Genomic DNA, 17,576 nt, shown 5'->3' on the forward strand with positions numbered 1-17,576 from the left:
ATTTGTAGCCATTTCCCCTCCATTCATTTTATGAAATAAAAATCTCTGGGATCTTTTTGGGTCAAAGCAGGTCTTTATCTCAGTAAAACTAGTGGCAACTATTGAGACCACAGAATCAGCCACTAATAAAAGTAGAATAGATTCAACTGAGGTTTTAATAACTATGTATCTTATTTGTTTTGTGAATAAGTTTAAATTATTTTGCATTTTTAAAACTGAATTTAAAAATAAACATACAGTCTTCCGGGCGTAGTAGATAATGAAATCTGATCCGGAGATTTTCTTAATCACCTTATCACATATAGGGCTTATAAAATTGAACTCTCGGCAAACAGATTACATTGCCTTCTGTTAAAACTGTCCAAGCAGATTTATTGGCATCAGGCAAGCCAGGAAAGCATTGAAATCCAGAACATATGCTTCCACAGACTCTGCCAGATGATGAAATACAGTTCCAGTGTCACAATATTATTCATACCTAAATGCAAAATTGGTGGTCACCATTAATTTACTGAAACCTACTACCAGGTAAACTGTAAGTCCTTCACTAATATTTCTGCAGGTATTTGGGAACCTTGGCATGGTATTAAACCCATTATTCATGGGAACAGAATAGAGAGGTTACCTTCATGCATATTCAGTTTATCTATTAGGGTAGCTGTGTGTGTGTTTGTAGGTATATATATTCCTTAAGAATTCAATATTTAGGCAGCACCTGTAGCTCAGTTGGCAGGGCGCCAGCCACATACACCAAGGGTGGCAGGTTTGAGCCCAGCCTGGGCCAGCTAAAAAACGACAACTGCAACAAAAAAATAAAAATAGCCGGGCATTATGGCAGGCTCCTGTAGGTCCAGATACTTGGGAGGCTGAGTCAGGAGAATCGCTGAAGCCCAAGAGTTTGAGGTTGCTGTGAGCTGTGATGGCACAGCACTCTACTCAGGGCAACAGCTTGAGACTCTGTCTCAAACAAAAAAAAAAAAAAAAAAGAATTCAATATTTGGTGTATTTTTTAAAGCATGAAATTTAAAGAACATATTTTTTGGCACAAAACCTGATTTTGTTTTCTAATGTATTATTTGATTGCATTTAATTCTACAAAGTATTAGTATTCAATAAAAAATTTTAAATAAGCCGATAGTATCTAATCATTTTTAAATCTATTGAGAGTATAGAGAATAAGCAAGAATTTCACAACAGCCAGGGTACAGACACAACCTAAGTGCCAATCAATGTAGGGATGGATAAAGAAAATGTGGTGCAAACACACATTAGGCTACAGCTCAGCCATAAACGATGAAGAAAAGTTCTGTCATTTCCCACATGGATGAACCTACAAAACATTATGTTAAGTATGAAAAACCAGGCACAGAAAGACAAATGCTACATTATTATCAAGGGATCTAAAAATGATTCATCTCATAGAAGTAGAGTACGATGGTGATTATCAGGGCCAGGGGCAACTGGGAAAAGAGGTTTGGTAATGTGTCTTCAATAGTACAAAATTTTACTTATATAGGAAGAATACATCAAAGAGATGTATTTTACAATTTTGTGACTATTATTAATACAATATATTGTATTCTTGAAAATATGTAAATAAATATAGAGTCAAAGATATGCAATATTTTATATAATCAAATGGTTAACATATTAGCATCTTGAGAGATCTATATATTGTTTTAGTGTAAAAATGTTCAAGTTTAAAAATTTCAATTTGTGTAATAAGGTAATGGTTTTGATCCACATAAGTCGAATACCGGGATTTGACACAAAACCTAATTATTTAGAAACCTATGTTAGAAATTCATAGTGTTTCAAAGGTTTAGTAAATGGTTTTCTGTTGTATATATTCTGGGCCTATTTGATGATAAAAGCAATCAGAAATTCTATTAAATTGTTCAGTTTGAAATTACATGACCTGCTCTTATTATAGGGAACTGAAGAACTTGAAGTGCGGATTCTGGTGCAAGCTCGGCCAGGCCAAGATATCAGGCAAGTTCAAAATATATAGAATTTAAGGCCAACTTTTGCTTCTACGTGATCATGGACTCAGGAGAGCCTGGCTGTTATAGATCTGCCCTGTGGCAATTAGCCATTAGCTTTCAGGGCTTTACCAAGAAGCAGAGTGAATTTTCTGAATTCTACATCCCATATCTGCCCTACCTACTTTTTAATGAAGATGGTGAAGGTGAATAAAATAGTCAAAAGCAATGTGAAAAAGATATAAAATCATGAGTCTACATAATCCAAAGTTAATGCTAGCTCTAGATAATCCAGAATTACCCAGTTCCAACCCCTAGATAACCCAGAATTTGATATTAACTAAGATCATGCCAGAATTGGATATTTACACAATTAACTGCCAACACATCCTCTACTAACTACCAGTAGTAATGAAATAATGTGCTGCCCCTTATATACAAAGATGAGGCTATTATACTACCACAAATACTTTGTGTACCTTATACTGTATTATTTTTTTTTACAATGGAATATGTTAACCCTGATTCCATCAGTGCTAATTTGTGCAGCATCCCTTTGTTAAAAAAGCTACAATCTCCAATCCCTATGGCAGCATGCTATCTCTGTGGCCACAGGATCAGAACCAACCTAAGTGGTCCAAATGGAAATTATACCTGTGACTCTAACCTCATAGCATTTTTCTCTTTGCCACAAGCTAATCAGCTATGAACGTCTTATCGTTAAGCCTCTAGATATTTTCGTACAAGTTCTTGCCTTTTATCAAAGTTTGCAGTTGGCATTGTTAACTGTAATATAATATAAAGCAGTTTGTAAAATAATGAAGTAATATATAAGGTCTGGCAATTAAGTTCATGAACTCATCCCGGAAAAAGTGCTACCTACCTCATTGCTGAGCATCACTATGATCACCTTAAAAGTGCTCCCCTTGGGAAGCCATGCACTGATATCAGTGCCTAGTCCACCCTTCAAAGCCATTTTGGAACTCTTTTTTTTTTCTGGAATGGCCATCAGGGCTATTACTGTATTACTCTTGATGTCCTAAATGTCATCAAATTGTCTTTTATTATTTCCTTTATCTTTGCATAAAGAAAAAAATGATTTGGGGGCAGATCAGATGAGTAGGACTAGTATTCCAACACAGTTATTTGTTTACTGGTCAAAAACTCCCTCATAGACAGTGCCCTGTGAGCTCATGCATTGTCATAAAAATAAGAGCCTCACCTTTCTCATGCTGAAGATTTCTGGTAAAGATTTTCCTGTTTCTTTATTAATGTTTAGTTGCTCTGCTATGCTTCTCATAGTAAGCAGACAATTTTCGTGTACAGTTTGATAAATTGGCTGCCCTAACCTTTCTTCATCAGTGATGCTTTCTCTCCCCTCAGAAGAATGTTTAATCTATTTGTACACTGCTGTTTTCTTCATGGCATTATTTCCATAAACTTGGACTAAGATGCCTCTGATTTCACCTCCAGTCTCACCAAATTTAACAAGAAATTTTATGTTTGTGGCTCTCATTCAAGCTCTGATAGTCTCTTAGCAAGACACTGTCACACGTGACCCCAACATAGCTGTGAGACACGGATACACCAAGGTTATGAAGCCTTATCAAGTTGTTTGTACAGTGCTGCCAATGTAAGCACCCAGTGGCAAGCTTATGAACTTAATTGTCAGACCTCATGTTTGTGTTTAACATTTATACATACAAATCATTTTTCTTCTGCTATACAATTTAACTTTTAAAAAAGCTAGAGTTTTTAGAATCTAATTTCATTATTTTACTGGTTCCTCATTTTTTGACTTTTTCCTTTTCTTGAGTGTTCTTTGACACTAAAGTTTCCCTCTGAGTTGAGAAAATGTTAGTCTTACGGTTCTGCTTTGATTTTCAGACCCATCGGTCATGACATTAAAAGAGGGGAATGCGTTTTGGCCAAAGGAACCCACATGGGCCCCTCAGAGATTGGTCTTCTGGCAACTGTAGGTGTCACAGAAGTTGAAGTTAATAAGTTTCCAGTGGTCGCAGTCATGTCAACGGGGAATGAGGTAAAAAAGAAATAAAATAAAATGGGGGTTGGGGACCTTTAAAATAAGGGTATTTCTGACATCTGTTCTGTAGTGTAAATGGACATTGTATATTGTCCCATGTTCTTATAATAGGGAAAAAATTATGATAGTTCAAGTTCAGAAGGTAAGAAGGAAGAACTAGAAATTAAGAAATGATCTCCCCAAAATAGAAAAAATAGGCAGGCATTGTGGCAGGCATCTATAGTCGCAACTACTAGGGAGGCTGAGGCAAGAGAATTGCTTGAGCCAAGGAGTCTGAGGTTGCTATGAGCCGTGATGCCACCGCACTCTAACCAGGGTGACTGAGTGAGATTCTGTCTCTAGACAAATAAAAGACCTTTATTCACATTATTTTTAATTTTTTTATGTCTTGGAAATGAAGATATTCAAAGATCTCTCTACGACTTTTATAGGGCTTTTGGCTAAAGCAAAGCAAAGAAACAATAGAATATTTTGTTTTCCTAATGGTAAGCTAAATCAACATTCCAGATTTGCTTACTTCCCATTATAGGTACTCTGGTCATTCCATAAAACTATTGATTGACCCAAAACAAATGTTCTTTTCAATTTGTTCTAAGCAACAATGATTTTAATATCCCAACATAGGACCAACTGACACTATATTTAGAATCAGAAAGAAATTTTTGTTAAACTGATTAATTTAGTGAACCATTCCGATTTGTAATTTGCTTAAATGCTTTGTGCGTCCAAGTGAGTTTGTGGAGAATAGAATTAGCAAACTTGAATGAACATAGTTTCTCACACTTGTCATCCCAGCTTTTTGGAAGGACTGCTTGAGGCCAGTAGTTTGAGACCAGCCTGGGCAACGTAGGGAGACTCCATCTCCACAAAAATTTTAAAAAATTACCTGCCACTGGTGGCAGACTGGCTCAGCTGGCATCCCAAGTCCCCAACAAAATTTCACCACAACCTCAACTAATGACCATACCCTAAACCCCTGAGGAAATCGCAGATACTGCTGAAGGAATCATATAATATCACACTACCACAGGAATACAAAATCAAAGACAAGTGTGCCACTCAACCAACAAAATACATACATCTTTAGGAAAAATACTCTCCTATATGGAAGCAGTTTCAAAAAATTGGAAGAGTGACTGCTATGCCAGATGCACAGATATCAATGGAGGGACACAGGAAACATGAAAAATCAAGGAAATAGGGCGGCACCTGTGGCTCAAGAAGTAGAGCGCCAGCCCCATATACCGGAGATGGTGGGTTCAAACCCAGCCCAGGTCAAAAAGCTGCAAAAAAAAAAAATCAAAGAAATATGACACCACCAAAGAACCACAATTGTCCGCCAACAGATCCCAATCAAAAAGAACTCCTTGAAATGCCAAAGAATTCAAAGTATTGATTTTAAGGGAGCTTAGTGAGATGCAAAAGAAACATGAAAACCAATACAAAGGAATCAGAAATGGGGCAGCGCCTGTGGCTCAAGGAGTAGGGTGCCGGTCCCATATGCCGGAGGTGGCAGGTTCAAACCCAGCCCCGGCCAAAAAATCACACACACACACAAAAAAAGAAAAGAAATCAGAAATGTAATTCAGGATATGAGTGAGAAATTTACCAAGAAAATAGAAATCTTGAGGGGGGAAAAAAAACTCCCAGAAACTCTGGAACTGAAAAACTCATTAAAGGAAATAAAAAATATATTTGAAAGCTTTAGTAACAAACTAGACTGAGCAAAACTCAGAACTTGAAGACAGGTCTTTTAAATAATCTGGTCAGAAAAAGTAAGGCAAAAAAGAAAGAACAAAAACTTTAAGAAATCTAGGATTATGTTAATACTGACCAAATTTATGAATTATTGGTATTCCTGAAGGGGAAGAGAGTGCAAAAAGTTTAGAAAACTCATTTAAGGAAATAAATGAACATTTCCCAAGTCTAGCAAGATAGTTAAATATCGAGATATAGGATGCCCAGTGATACCCAGGAAAATACATTGCAAAAAGGACTTCATTGTGACATAATTATATTCAGAATGTCTAAATCAAAGTGAAAGAAAGAATTTTAAACTTAGTAATAAAAAAGCTTCCTGCCGCCTATAAATGAAACTCTTATCAAACTAACGGTGGACTTCTCATCAGAAACCTTACAGGCCAAAGAGAATGAGAAGTCATTTTCAAAGTGCTAAAAAGAAGAAAAAAACTGTCAGCAAGGACTTTATATCCTGCTACAATAAGCTTTATAAGTGAAGGAAAATGAAAGTCTTTCCCAGACAAGCAAATTCTAAAACAATGTGTCATCACTAGACCAGTCTTATAAAACAAAAGAAAGGATTCAAAAGGCAACATCACAGAATTCCATCAAACCACAAAGACAAAGAAAGAATTTATGACTAAGACCCAAAAAGCAAATGCAACTAAAACAAACATAAGCCAGGAGCAGGCAGTGGCTCACACTGTAATCCTAGCTCTCTGGGAGGCCAGTGCAGGAGGATTACTTGATCTCAGGAATTAGAGACTAGCCTGAGCAAGAGTGAGACCCCATATCTAAAAAAATAGACAGGCATTGTGGTGGGCGCCTGTAGTCCTAGGAGGCTGAGACAAAAGAACCACTTGAGCTCAAAAGTGTGAGATGGCTGTGAGCTATGATACCATGATACTCTACTGAGGGGAACAAAGTGAGACTCTGTCTCAAAAAAAAAAAAAAAGAAAGAAAAAAGAATCAACAGAGTAAATAGAAAACCTACAAAATAGGACAAAAATATTTACAAACTTATATATCTGACAAAGAACTAATATCTGGAATCTTCAAAAAGCACAAATTTGCAAGAAAAAAAAATCCCATTACAAAGTGTGCAAATGACATGAACGTTTTTCAAAAGAAGAGATACTAATTCTCAATGAACATAAGAAAAAATGCTTGACATCACTCATCATCAGGAAAATGCAAGCTAAAACCACAATGAGATACCACCTTATCCCAGTCAGAATGGCCATTATTAAAAAGTGAAAACACAATAAATGTTGGCACAGATATAGTGTAAAGGGAATGATTATACACTGTTAGTAGGAATGTAAATTAGTACAACTTCTATGAAAAACAATATGGAGGTTTGTCTAAGAACCAAAGGAGATCTACATTAGAGCCAACAGTCCTGCTACTGGGTATTTATCCAAGGAAAATAAGTCATTATATCAAGAAGACACCTGCAATCATACATTTATCACAGCATAACTCACAATTGCAAAGATATGGAATCAACCTAACTGCCAACCTGAGGAACAGAAAAGGAAATTGTGGTATACATGCAGCATGTACCACTCAGCCATAACAAAGAATGAAATGTTATATTTTGAAGCAGCTTCAATAGAACTGGAGGCCATTATCCCACAAGAAGTAACCCAGGAATGGAAAACCAAGTACTGCATGTTCTCACTTATAAGTGGGAGCTGAACTGTGGGTAAGCAGGGACATACAGAGTGATACAATAGGCACTGGAGGCTCACAGTGGAGAAAGGTTGGGAAGGAGTGATAGAAACAACCTATTGGATGCAATGTACACTATTCAAGTGAAGAGTACACTAAAAACTCAGATATCACCACTATACAGTTCATCTATATAACCAAAAACATAAGAATGTGACAAGAATAAGCCTCGGCACCTGTAGCTTAGTTGTTAGGGCACCAGCCACGTACCCTAAGGCTGGCAGATTTGAATCAAGCTGAGCTTGCTAAACAACAATGACAACTGCAACAACAACAACAACAAAAAAAAAAACAGCCAGGCCTAGTGGCGGGTGCCTATAGTCCCAGGTACTCGGGAGGCTGAGGCAAGAGAATTGCTTAAGCCCAAGAGTTGGAGGTTGCGGTGAGCTGTGACACCATGGTACTTTACTGAGGGCAATAAAATGAGACTGTGTCCCCCAAAAAAAAAAAATTAAGGAGAGACTTCACCTAATTCATTCTACAAGGCCAGCATCACCCTGATACCAAGCAACACAACAAAGAAAAAATTACAACCCAAATCCCTGACGAGTAGAGAGAAAAAATCCTCAAAAAAATAGCAAATCAAATTCACCAGTGCATCAAAAATATAATACTTCATTTTCAAGTGGGTTTTATACCAGGGATGTAGGATGGTTGAACATACGCAAATCAGTAAGTATGATACATCACATAATCAGAAGTAAGGACAAAAATCATATGATCATCTCAATAGATAGCAGAAAAAGTATTCAATAAAACTCAGCATTCCTTCATGATAGAAATCCTCAACAAACTAGGCATTGAAGGAACATACTTCAAATTAGTAAAAGCCATATGTGCTAAACCCACAGCACATATAAATACCATATTTAAGCAGTAAGTGCTGAAGGCATTCCCCCTAAGAAGTGAAGTAAGACAAGGATGTGCTTTTTCACCACTCTTACTTGACATAGTACTGGAAGTCCTTGCCAGAGCAATCAAGAAAAAAATAAACAGCATCCAAATAGAAAAAGAGGAAGTCATATTGTCCCTGTTCACTGATAATATGATCTTATATCTAGAAAACCCTAAAGACACCACCACAAAACCTCTCAGACTTGATAAATGAATTCAGTAAAGTTTCAGGATACAATACCAATGTATAGAAATCAATAACATTTCCATATGCCAATAGTGGTCTAGCCAAGAACCAAATCAAGAGGGCAGTCTCATTTGACATAGCCACAAAAATAAAAATGAAATATCTAGGAACGTATTTAGCCAAGGTGGTGAAAGATCTCTACAAGGAATACCACAAAATACTTATGACAGAAACTAAATGACACAAACAAATGGAAAAAGAGCCCATGCTCCCATGCTCATGGATCAGAACAATTAAAATTGTTCAAATGACCACACTGCCAAAAGCAATTTACAAGTTCAGTCAATGCCTATCAAAATATGAATGTAATTTTTCACATTAGAAAAAATATATAAAATTCTTAGGGAAATAAAAAAGAGCCCAAATAGCCAAAGCAATCTTGAGCAAAGAGAACAAAGTTGGAGGTATCACCTTGTCTGACTTCAAATTATATACTACAGGTGTATAGTAACCAAAACAGCATGGTTCTGGTACAAAAATAGTCACATAGATTAATGGAACAGAATAGAGAAACCAGAAATAAAGCCATGTATCTACAGCCAACTGATCTTTGACAAAGGCAACAAGAACATTCACCTGTACATTTCCCAGTTTTATTTTCAAATTTTGAGTCTTCATGCTATCATCTCTATTCTTAGAATATGTGTTGATCCCCTTGAAACTTTATATGGTGACGTACAGGTCTGTAGACTGAACATCAGTTGGTCAGCTACCATTATCTTCAGTAAAAGTCAAACTTGTTTGACTGTTATCTAGTTACTGACACTGCTAGCAATAATTATTCCTTTATTAGATGCTGAGTCTTCTAGTTTTGAGGGTACTGTTGTAGTTACCTTAGCTATATTCTCTAACTCATATTCATTCATCCATATTCTGTCTCTCTTGTTTTCTGTCTGTCTCAATAACAGAGGCCTGTACAAGCAAGTTTGAACTTAAGATATATGATGTCTGAGATCTCTATATGATCTTCTTTATAGCTCCCATAAGCAACTGCTATTATAAAAACTAGAATCTTGGGCGGTGCCTGTGGCTCTCAAAGGAGTGGGGTACTGGCCCCATATGCCGGAGGTGGCAGGCTCAAACCCAGCCATGGCCAAAAACTGCCAAAAAAAAAAAAAAACAAAAAAAACTAGAATCTTTAAAACTTTGCCCCTACTATAAGAGAAGAAAAAAAGAAGTGAAAAGTTAAGTGTCTTCTATAATCAGTATTGCTATGTGCTTTACAATTCTAGAAACTCTATGAGGCTAATATGATTATCTCTCATTTTATGTAAAAGATTCAATAAGCTTAAAAACAAAACAGTTTGCCCAACATCATACGTCTTATGTAAGTGGTAGAGATTGATTTTCCACCTAAGTCTATGGCTGTAATGACTTTTCCACTGTGCCTCAGTACCTCCCAATAGAGCTTTCTTCAATTCCTTTCTCCAGCTTTTCAATGGCAGACTCTAAAACCCAGCAGATGAGATCGTCCATTACTTTCTTCTGGCTGTACTATACTTCTTGCCCATATTAAATTAGAACCATGGTTCACCACTTTAAAGTTGCCCTTACTAGTACTTCAGATGCCTTCACTTCTTTAACTTATTCTTTGTTTACCATGTTAATGCCCAAAGAAATGACCTTATCTTCCACTTTCTCCATTTTTGCTCCCAAACAAAAAAGCATTATTGAAGAAATCCACAGAACTGTGATTACGTGGCCCACTTCAAATTTCTGCCATTTAATGTCAACCTGGCACTTAAAGTTGCTCAGTATTTTCTCTTGTAACTGTCTTATTCATTTCCTAGCATGTTCCTTCAGGGAATAATTCATTCATATATTCTATACCCTTTTAAAGAGCAACCCTACCTTCTCAATCTTGGCAGACGAGTTGCCATCTTTATTGAAAAAAATGAAAGTAAAAGATACATGTCAGGCCCAGTGCCCACAGCTCAGTGGTTAGGGCACCAGCCGCATTCACTGGGCCTGGCAACAACAATGCCAACAACAACAACAAAATAGCTGGGTGTTGTGGCAGGTGCCTGTAGTCCCAGCTACTTGGGAGACTGAGGCAAGAGAATTGCTTAAGCTGTGAGCTGTGACACCATAGCACTCCACCAAGGGTGACAGTAAGACTTTGTCTCAAAAAAAAAAAAAGATATTTTTCAAACTCAATGAGATTAAGATTCCCTCATCATCTTTTTCTCTTACCTAAAAATTTCTATTTTTTCAGCTTTCTTCCAATCCAAAAGGAAAATACACTTACCTCCTTTCTTTTTTCATTGAGACAGAGTCTCACCCTGTCACCTTAGGTAGAGTACTGTGGCATCAGCATCATCATAGCTCACAGCAACCTCAAACTCATGGGCTCAAGCGAGCCTCTTGCCTTGGCCTCCCAAATAGCTGGGACTCCAGGTACCTGCCAATATACCCAGCTAATTTTTCTATTTTTAGTAGAGATGGGGTCTCACTCTTGCTCAGGCTGGTCTTGAACTCCTGAGTTCAAACAATCCTCCCACCTCAGCCTCCTATAGTACTGGGATTACAGGCATGAGCCACTGTGCCCAAACAATCCTACTTCTACCTTTGAGCCCCTCTTTCTCACCTTCTTTGGATCTTTGGTTTCTAAATTATTTCCTATATCTTCAATGTCGTTTCCTCTCTAAAGGCTCTTCCACCATTTACATCCAAATATACAAAGATCACCGAGAAAGTCTATACCTAAATACCTTGTAGCCTCTTTGAACTACTGCATTATTCCCCTCCTGTTTGTTCACTCTTAAATCTGTTGAAAGATAAAGTACAAACCCTTGTAGCCTCTTTGAAATACTAAATACCTTGTAGCCTCTTTGAACTACTGCAGTATTCCCCTCCTGTTTGTTCACTCTTAAATCTGTTGAAAGATAAGTACAAACCCACTGCCATTCTTCTTCACTATCCACTTTCTCTTAAAACTCCCAAATCTAAGTAGTGCCTGACTATTATAGAAACTGCCTTCCTGATACAGTAATGACCTCCTAATCTCCAAATCCCCCCTCTGATATTTATCCTCCTTAACCCCCTTTCTTGTCAAATATATGCAGGTAATTTTCCATATCTGCAGCCCAAATTCTGACCTCTTTTGGCTGCTCAAGCCTCCATGTTCAACTTCCTTTGGATATTTCCACCTGATATTCGCCCTTGCTAGAGTGCTGTGCTGTCAGTAACTAGATAACAGTCAAACAAGTTTGACTTTTACTGAAGATAATGGTAGCTGACCAACTGATGTTCAGTCTACAGACCTGTACGTCACCATATAAAGTTTCAAGGGGATCAACACATATTCCCCTGATATACTAAAACTGTATCTAATTACCTAATCTTACTATCTTTTTTCCTTGCTACTATGTAGAGATTATCTCTATGATGACTTTCCTTTTTTTTCTTTTTTTGAGACAGAGTCTCAAAAATATGTCACCCTCAGTAGAGTGCGGTGACATCACAGCTCACAGCAGCCTCCAACTCTTGGGCTTAAGCGGTTCTCTTGCCTCAGCCTCCCAAGTAGCTGGAACAACAGGCGCCCACCACAGCTCCTGGTTAATTTTTGTTGCAGTTGTCATTGTTGTTTAGGTGGCCCGGGCCAGGTTCAAACCCACCAGCCTTGGTGTATAACTACTGTGCTACGGGCACCCAGCCGACTTTCCTTTTTTATGATGGTGTCATTATTCTCTGAAATTATTTTTACCAGAGTCATCAGTGATCTTTTTTATTTTTTTATTTTATTTATTTATTTTTTTGAGATAGAGTCTCACTATGTCGCCCTTGCTAGAGTGCGGTGGCATCACAGCTCACAGCAACATCCAACTCTTGGGCTTAAGCAATTCTCTTGGCTCAGCCTCCCAAGTAGCTAGGACTACAGGCACCCGCCACAATGCCCAACCATTTTTTTGTTGTAGTTGTCATTATTGGTCAGCTGGCCCAGGCTGGGTTTGAACCCACCAGCCTCAGTGTATGTAGCCAGTGCTATAACCACTGTACTACAGGCACTGAGCCATCAATGATCTTTTGAAAAATATTTTTAAATGTGGGGTAAAATACATATTAAAATGTACCTTTTTTAACCAGTTTTTTAGTGTAAGTTCAATAGTGTTAAGTACATGCATGTTGTTGTACAACAAATCTCCAAAACTATTTGTCTTGCAAAACTGAAACTGTAGTCATTTCACAACTCTCAATTCTCCCCTCCCACCATCTCAAAGCCAATATTCTACTTTCTATGAGTTTCACTGCTCTAGATAGTTCTTATAAATGGAACCACATACTATCTTTTTTGAATGGTTTATTTCACCTATCAGTATGTCCTCAAGGTTGATCCATGTTGCATCATGTCAGAATTTACTTCCTTTTTAAGGCTAAAGAATATTCTATTGTATGTATATACTCATTTTGTTTATCCATCGATTTGTCGAGTTGCTTCTCTTTCAGCTATTGTAAAATGCTGGAATAATGTTACTGTGGACATGGATGTACAAATATCTCTTCAAGACCCTGATTTAAATTTTGGGGGGTATATACTAAAACTATATCTAGTTTTAATCATTTATTTACTTAGTATATTTTGAGTTCCTTCTATGTACCAAGTATCTTTTTAATTGCTGAGAATACAGCCGTAAACAAAAAAGACAACAATCCCTATCCTAATGAAGTATATATTCTAGGGAAATGCAAAAGAAAAAAATAGAAACCACTGCTAACGTTTTGCTATATAGTCATCCAGAATTATTTCAATGCCTTTATAAATACATATCTATTTATAAAAATAAATACTATTTTATAGTCTGCTTTTTTCATTTAAATAGCTATCACAAATATTTTTCATTGTCAGCAATATATATCTGTACTCCACCTTTGATAGCTGTATAATAATTCTGTTTTACACGTTTCTCATAATTAATTTTTCAACTCTGTTGTTAGACATTTACTTTGTTTGCCATTAAAATAGATGGTGATGTGATGAACATTCATATTTGTTTGCATGTTTTATTATTTTATTAAATTCATAAAATTGCTAACTCAAAGGCTATTCCTTTAAGATTGTGTGTTGGCCCAGATGTGGTGTTTCATGGCCATAATCCCAGCACTGTGGGGGCCGAGGCAGGAAGATCACTTAAACCCAGGAGTTTGAGACCAGCCTGGGCAACATAGCAAGACCCATCTCTACTAAAGATAAAAATAGAACAAAAGCCAGGCATGGTGGCATGCGCCTATAGTCCTACCTGGGAGACTGAGGCAGGAGAATCACATGAGCCAAGCAGTTCAAGGATGCAATGAGCTATGATGTTGCTATGTTTTTTAAAAGGGAAATTTCTGGCTCAGTGCCTGTAGCTCAGCAGCTAGGGTGCCAGCCACATACACTAGAGCTGGCAGGTTCGAATCCAGCCCGGGCCTGCCAAACAACAATGACAAGTACAACCAGAAAATAGCTGGGTGTTGTGGCAGGCCTGTAGTCCCAGCTACTTGGGAGGCTGAGACAAGAGAATCACGTAAGCCCAAGAGTTGGAGGTTGCTGTGAGCTGTGATGCCACGGCACTCCACCAAGGACGACATAGTGAGAATCTGTCTCAAAAAAACAAAAGTGGGGGTTATTTCTGGGGGCATATGAGGGAGTCTATCTGGTCAGGCTTCTTATATGTTTTTTATTCTCAATCCCATCCTCACTCTGCTACTTTAAGTTCTATTGCTTTTTCACTCTCATTCTTCTTGTATCTTTAAAATGTCTTATCTCCATTTTTTTTCTTCCCAGTACTCAGAGAACTGGTAGATCCTCTAACTAGAGTGTGCTCTTTTCCCACTCTGAGGCCACCACAATGCATAGTGTGTTTTCTGGTGATTAAGCAACAAGTGGTACAGCAGAATAAGTTTCTACCAATTATTAGCAGCCCGACTTTAGAGCACATTCATGCCAGCTGTTCTGTACATCTGCATTTACGTATATGTATCTAGCATATATATCTGCATATATGTAGCTATCTGTCATCTGTATGTCTATATCTAGATAGATAGATCTTAGTCCATTAGCTATATATTATGTCTTTATCTATATTGATAGATAGGTAGATCACTTACGGTCCAAAACTGAAAACCTGTGATTTTATTTGATTTTTAAAGTAATTGTACAAATTTCTATTTATGACAATAATCTCAGATATCAAATTTAAATTTTATATTGAATTAATGTTTTGTATTAAATTTCATTTAGTTAATCTCATACTAAGAGAACAGCTTCAATTAATCCATGCTTAGATTTCTTATTTCTTTCATTTTAATGGTATTTGAGGATGGTCATGAAAGGATATTTTAGTCACTTGTGCTAAATAGTAACAGGTTATATTTGTACAGTGCCTCTCTTCCAGGGATTTAACAGTACCTAATTAATATTATGTCATTAATCTTTAGTACACTCCTCTGAGGTGTGTGGCAGGCAGACTTTATTATGCCTTTTCATAATGACATTAATAACTATTCTATAATGTACTGTGGAAGTAAACACACATGATGACTACTGGGTTTGCAGACCAAGGAATCAAGGTATATTAGGTGTCAAATTGATAACATGAGGCAACAAGCCACTAGCTCCAGATATAGCCCCAAACCTTGTCTCTTAAACCTCCTGTCTTTTTCCTACTATTTTCCCTGAAAGGCATGTGAGAAGACTTTCTCTGTTATATTTTTAAGCCTAGGAACTGGACCATAGGCTTGATATTTTCTAAATATTTATAGACTATCATCTATACAGCACAAAATAGGAAATTTCAAAATAGTAGGAAAAAACTTAGACTGCAGAAGCTCATAATCTAGTGGATAAATAATGTATTATAATACACTAGAATAAAAAATCTATAAAAGAGATATATTCAAAAACAAAATGGAATTCTAAAAAAAAGTTCAATCTGCATGAAGGCTAGAAAACACAGACATAAAGGAGGGAACAAACAAAAAGTGAAAAATAAAATGATAGGCATAAGTCTTAACTTTATCAATACTTACATTAAATGTAAATGGTCCACTTTGTATGTAATAGACTAAATGGTTTAAGTTTGTTGTAGATGGCTTCTTACTAGTTTAAGAAATATCCCATCTATGCCTGTTTTCTTAAGTGTTCTTATCAAAATATGTTTAATTTTTACAAATGCTTTTTCTGCATCTATTGAGAGGATCATATGGTGAAAATATTTATGTCACATATTTTAGCATTCTTCCTTTCAAAGGGGAAAGGAGCAAATCTCTGTGTTACCTAGTAGCCAATATAGCTGAGGTATAAAAGACATCTTAATAGTTTCAGTATTCTGAATTTGTGAAAAGCAAAATTAAAAAGACCTGTTGGACAAGACAAAATATTAATATAAGCCATAAGTTAAGACAATACTTTCAGGCCAGGCACAGTGGCTCACGCCTATAATCCTAGCACTCTAGGAGGCCAAGGCAGGTGGATCGCCTGAGCTCAGGAATTTAAGACCAGCCTGACCAAAAGTGAGACCTCGTTTCTACTAAAAATAGAAAACCTAGCCAGCCATTGTGGCAGGCACCTGTAATCCCAGCTACTCAGGAGACTGAGGCAAGACAATCGCTCAAACCCAGGAGTTTGAGGTTGCTGGAAGCTATGATGCCACAGCACTCTACCCAGGGTGACAAAGTGAGACTCTGTCTCAAAAAAAAAAAATAGTTTAAGAATATTCCATAAACCCAGAGAGTTAACAGGATATTTTGCCTATAAATAGGAACCTTTGTCATCTGGGCACAAAATGACTTGGCAATCTTTAACAAAATGAAAACCAAAATTCCAGAAACAATTGGCAAGATATATGGGCCTTTTTTCTTTCTTTTCTTTCTTTTTTTTTTTAATTAAATCATAGCTGTGTTCATTAATGCAATCACAGGGTACAATGTGCTGGTTTTATATACCATTTGAAATATTTTCATCAAACTGGTTAACATAGCCTTCACCGTATTTCCTTATTGTGTTAAGACATTTATACTCTACACTTAGTAAATTTAACATGTACCCTTGTAATATGCACCGTAGGTGTATCCCCACCAATTACCCTCCCTCCACTCATCCTCCCCCCTCTCTTCTGTCTCTTCCCTCCCCCTCTTCTTGGGCTATAGTTGGGTTATAACTTTCATATGAAAGCTATAAATTGGTTTCATAGTAGGGCTGAGTACATTGGATACTTTTTCTTCCATTCTTGAGATACTTTGCTAAGAAGAATATATTCCAGCTCCATTCATGTAAACATGAAAGAGGTAAAGTCTCCATCTTTTTTTAAGGCTGCATAATATTCCATGGTGTACATGTACCACAATTTATTAATCCATTCATGGGTCACTGGGCCTTTGGGCTTCTTCCATGACTTAGCAATTATGAATTGAGCTGCAATAAACATTCTGGTGCAAATATCTTTGTTATAATGTGATTTTTGGTCTTCTGAATATATACCTAGTAGAGGAATTGAAGGATTGAATGGTAGGTCTATTTTAGATCCCTAAGTGATCTTCAAACATCTTTCTAAAAGGAATGTATTAGTTTGCATTCCCACCAGCAGTGCAGAAGTGTTCCCTTTTCTCTACATGCACGCCAGCATCTCTGGTTTTGGGATTTTGTAATGTGGGCTAATCTTACTGGAGTTAGATGATATCTCAAAGTGTTTTTGATTTGCATTTCTCTGATGATTAAGGATGATGAGCATTTTTTCATATATCTGTAGGCTGTGTGCCTGTCTTCTTCAGAGAAGTTTCTCTTCAAGTCCCTTGCCCAGACTGAGATGGGATCACTTGTTCTTTTCTTGCTAATATGTTTGAGTTCTCTGTGGATTCTGGTTATTAAACCTTTGTCAGAGACATAACCTGAAAATATCTTCTCCCATTCTGAGGGTTGTCTGCTTGCTTTACTTACTGTGTTCTTGGCTGTGCAGAA

The 17,576-nt window shown here is 37.0% G+C and overlaps 1 protein-coding gene across 11 annotated transcripts in view; it reads left to right on the top strand.

Annotated features, from left to right (window-relative positions):
* The window catches only part of GPHN (gephyrin), a 708,676-nt gene that overhangs the window by 615,557 nt on the left and 75,543 nt on the right, over nucleotides 1–17,576 (top strand). For all 11 annotated transcript variants that reach the window (XM_053602269.1, XM_053602258.1, XM_053602260.1 and 8 more), the window contains 2 exons: nucleotides 1,934–1,992; nucleotides 3,870–4,023. In XM_053602269.1, coding sequence (XP_053458244.1) covers nucleotides 1,934–1,992; nucleotides 3,870–4,023 — 213 coding nt within the window. The remainder of the gene's footprint in view (nucleotides 1–1,933; nucleotides 1,993–3,869; nucleotides 4,024–17,576) is intronic.

This window comes from Nycticebus coucang, chromosome 9, assembly GCF_027406575.1.
Source record: "Nycticebus coucang isolate mNycCou1 chromosome 9, mNycCou1.pri, whole genome shotgun sequence".
Taxonomy (NCBI): domain Eukaryota; kingdom Metazoa; phylum Chordata; class Mammalia; order Primates; family Lorisidae; genus Nycticebus; species Nycticebus coucang.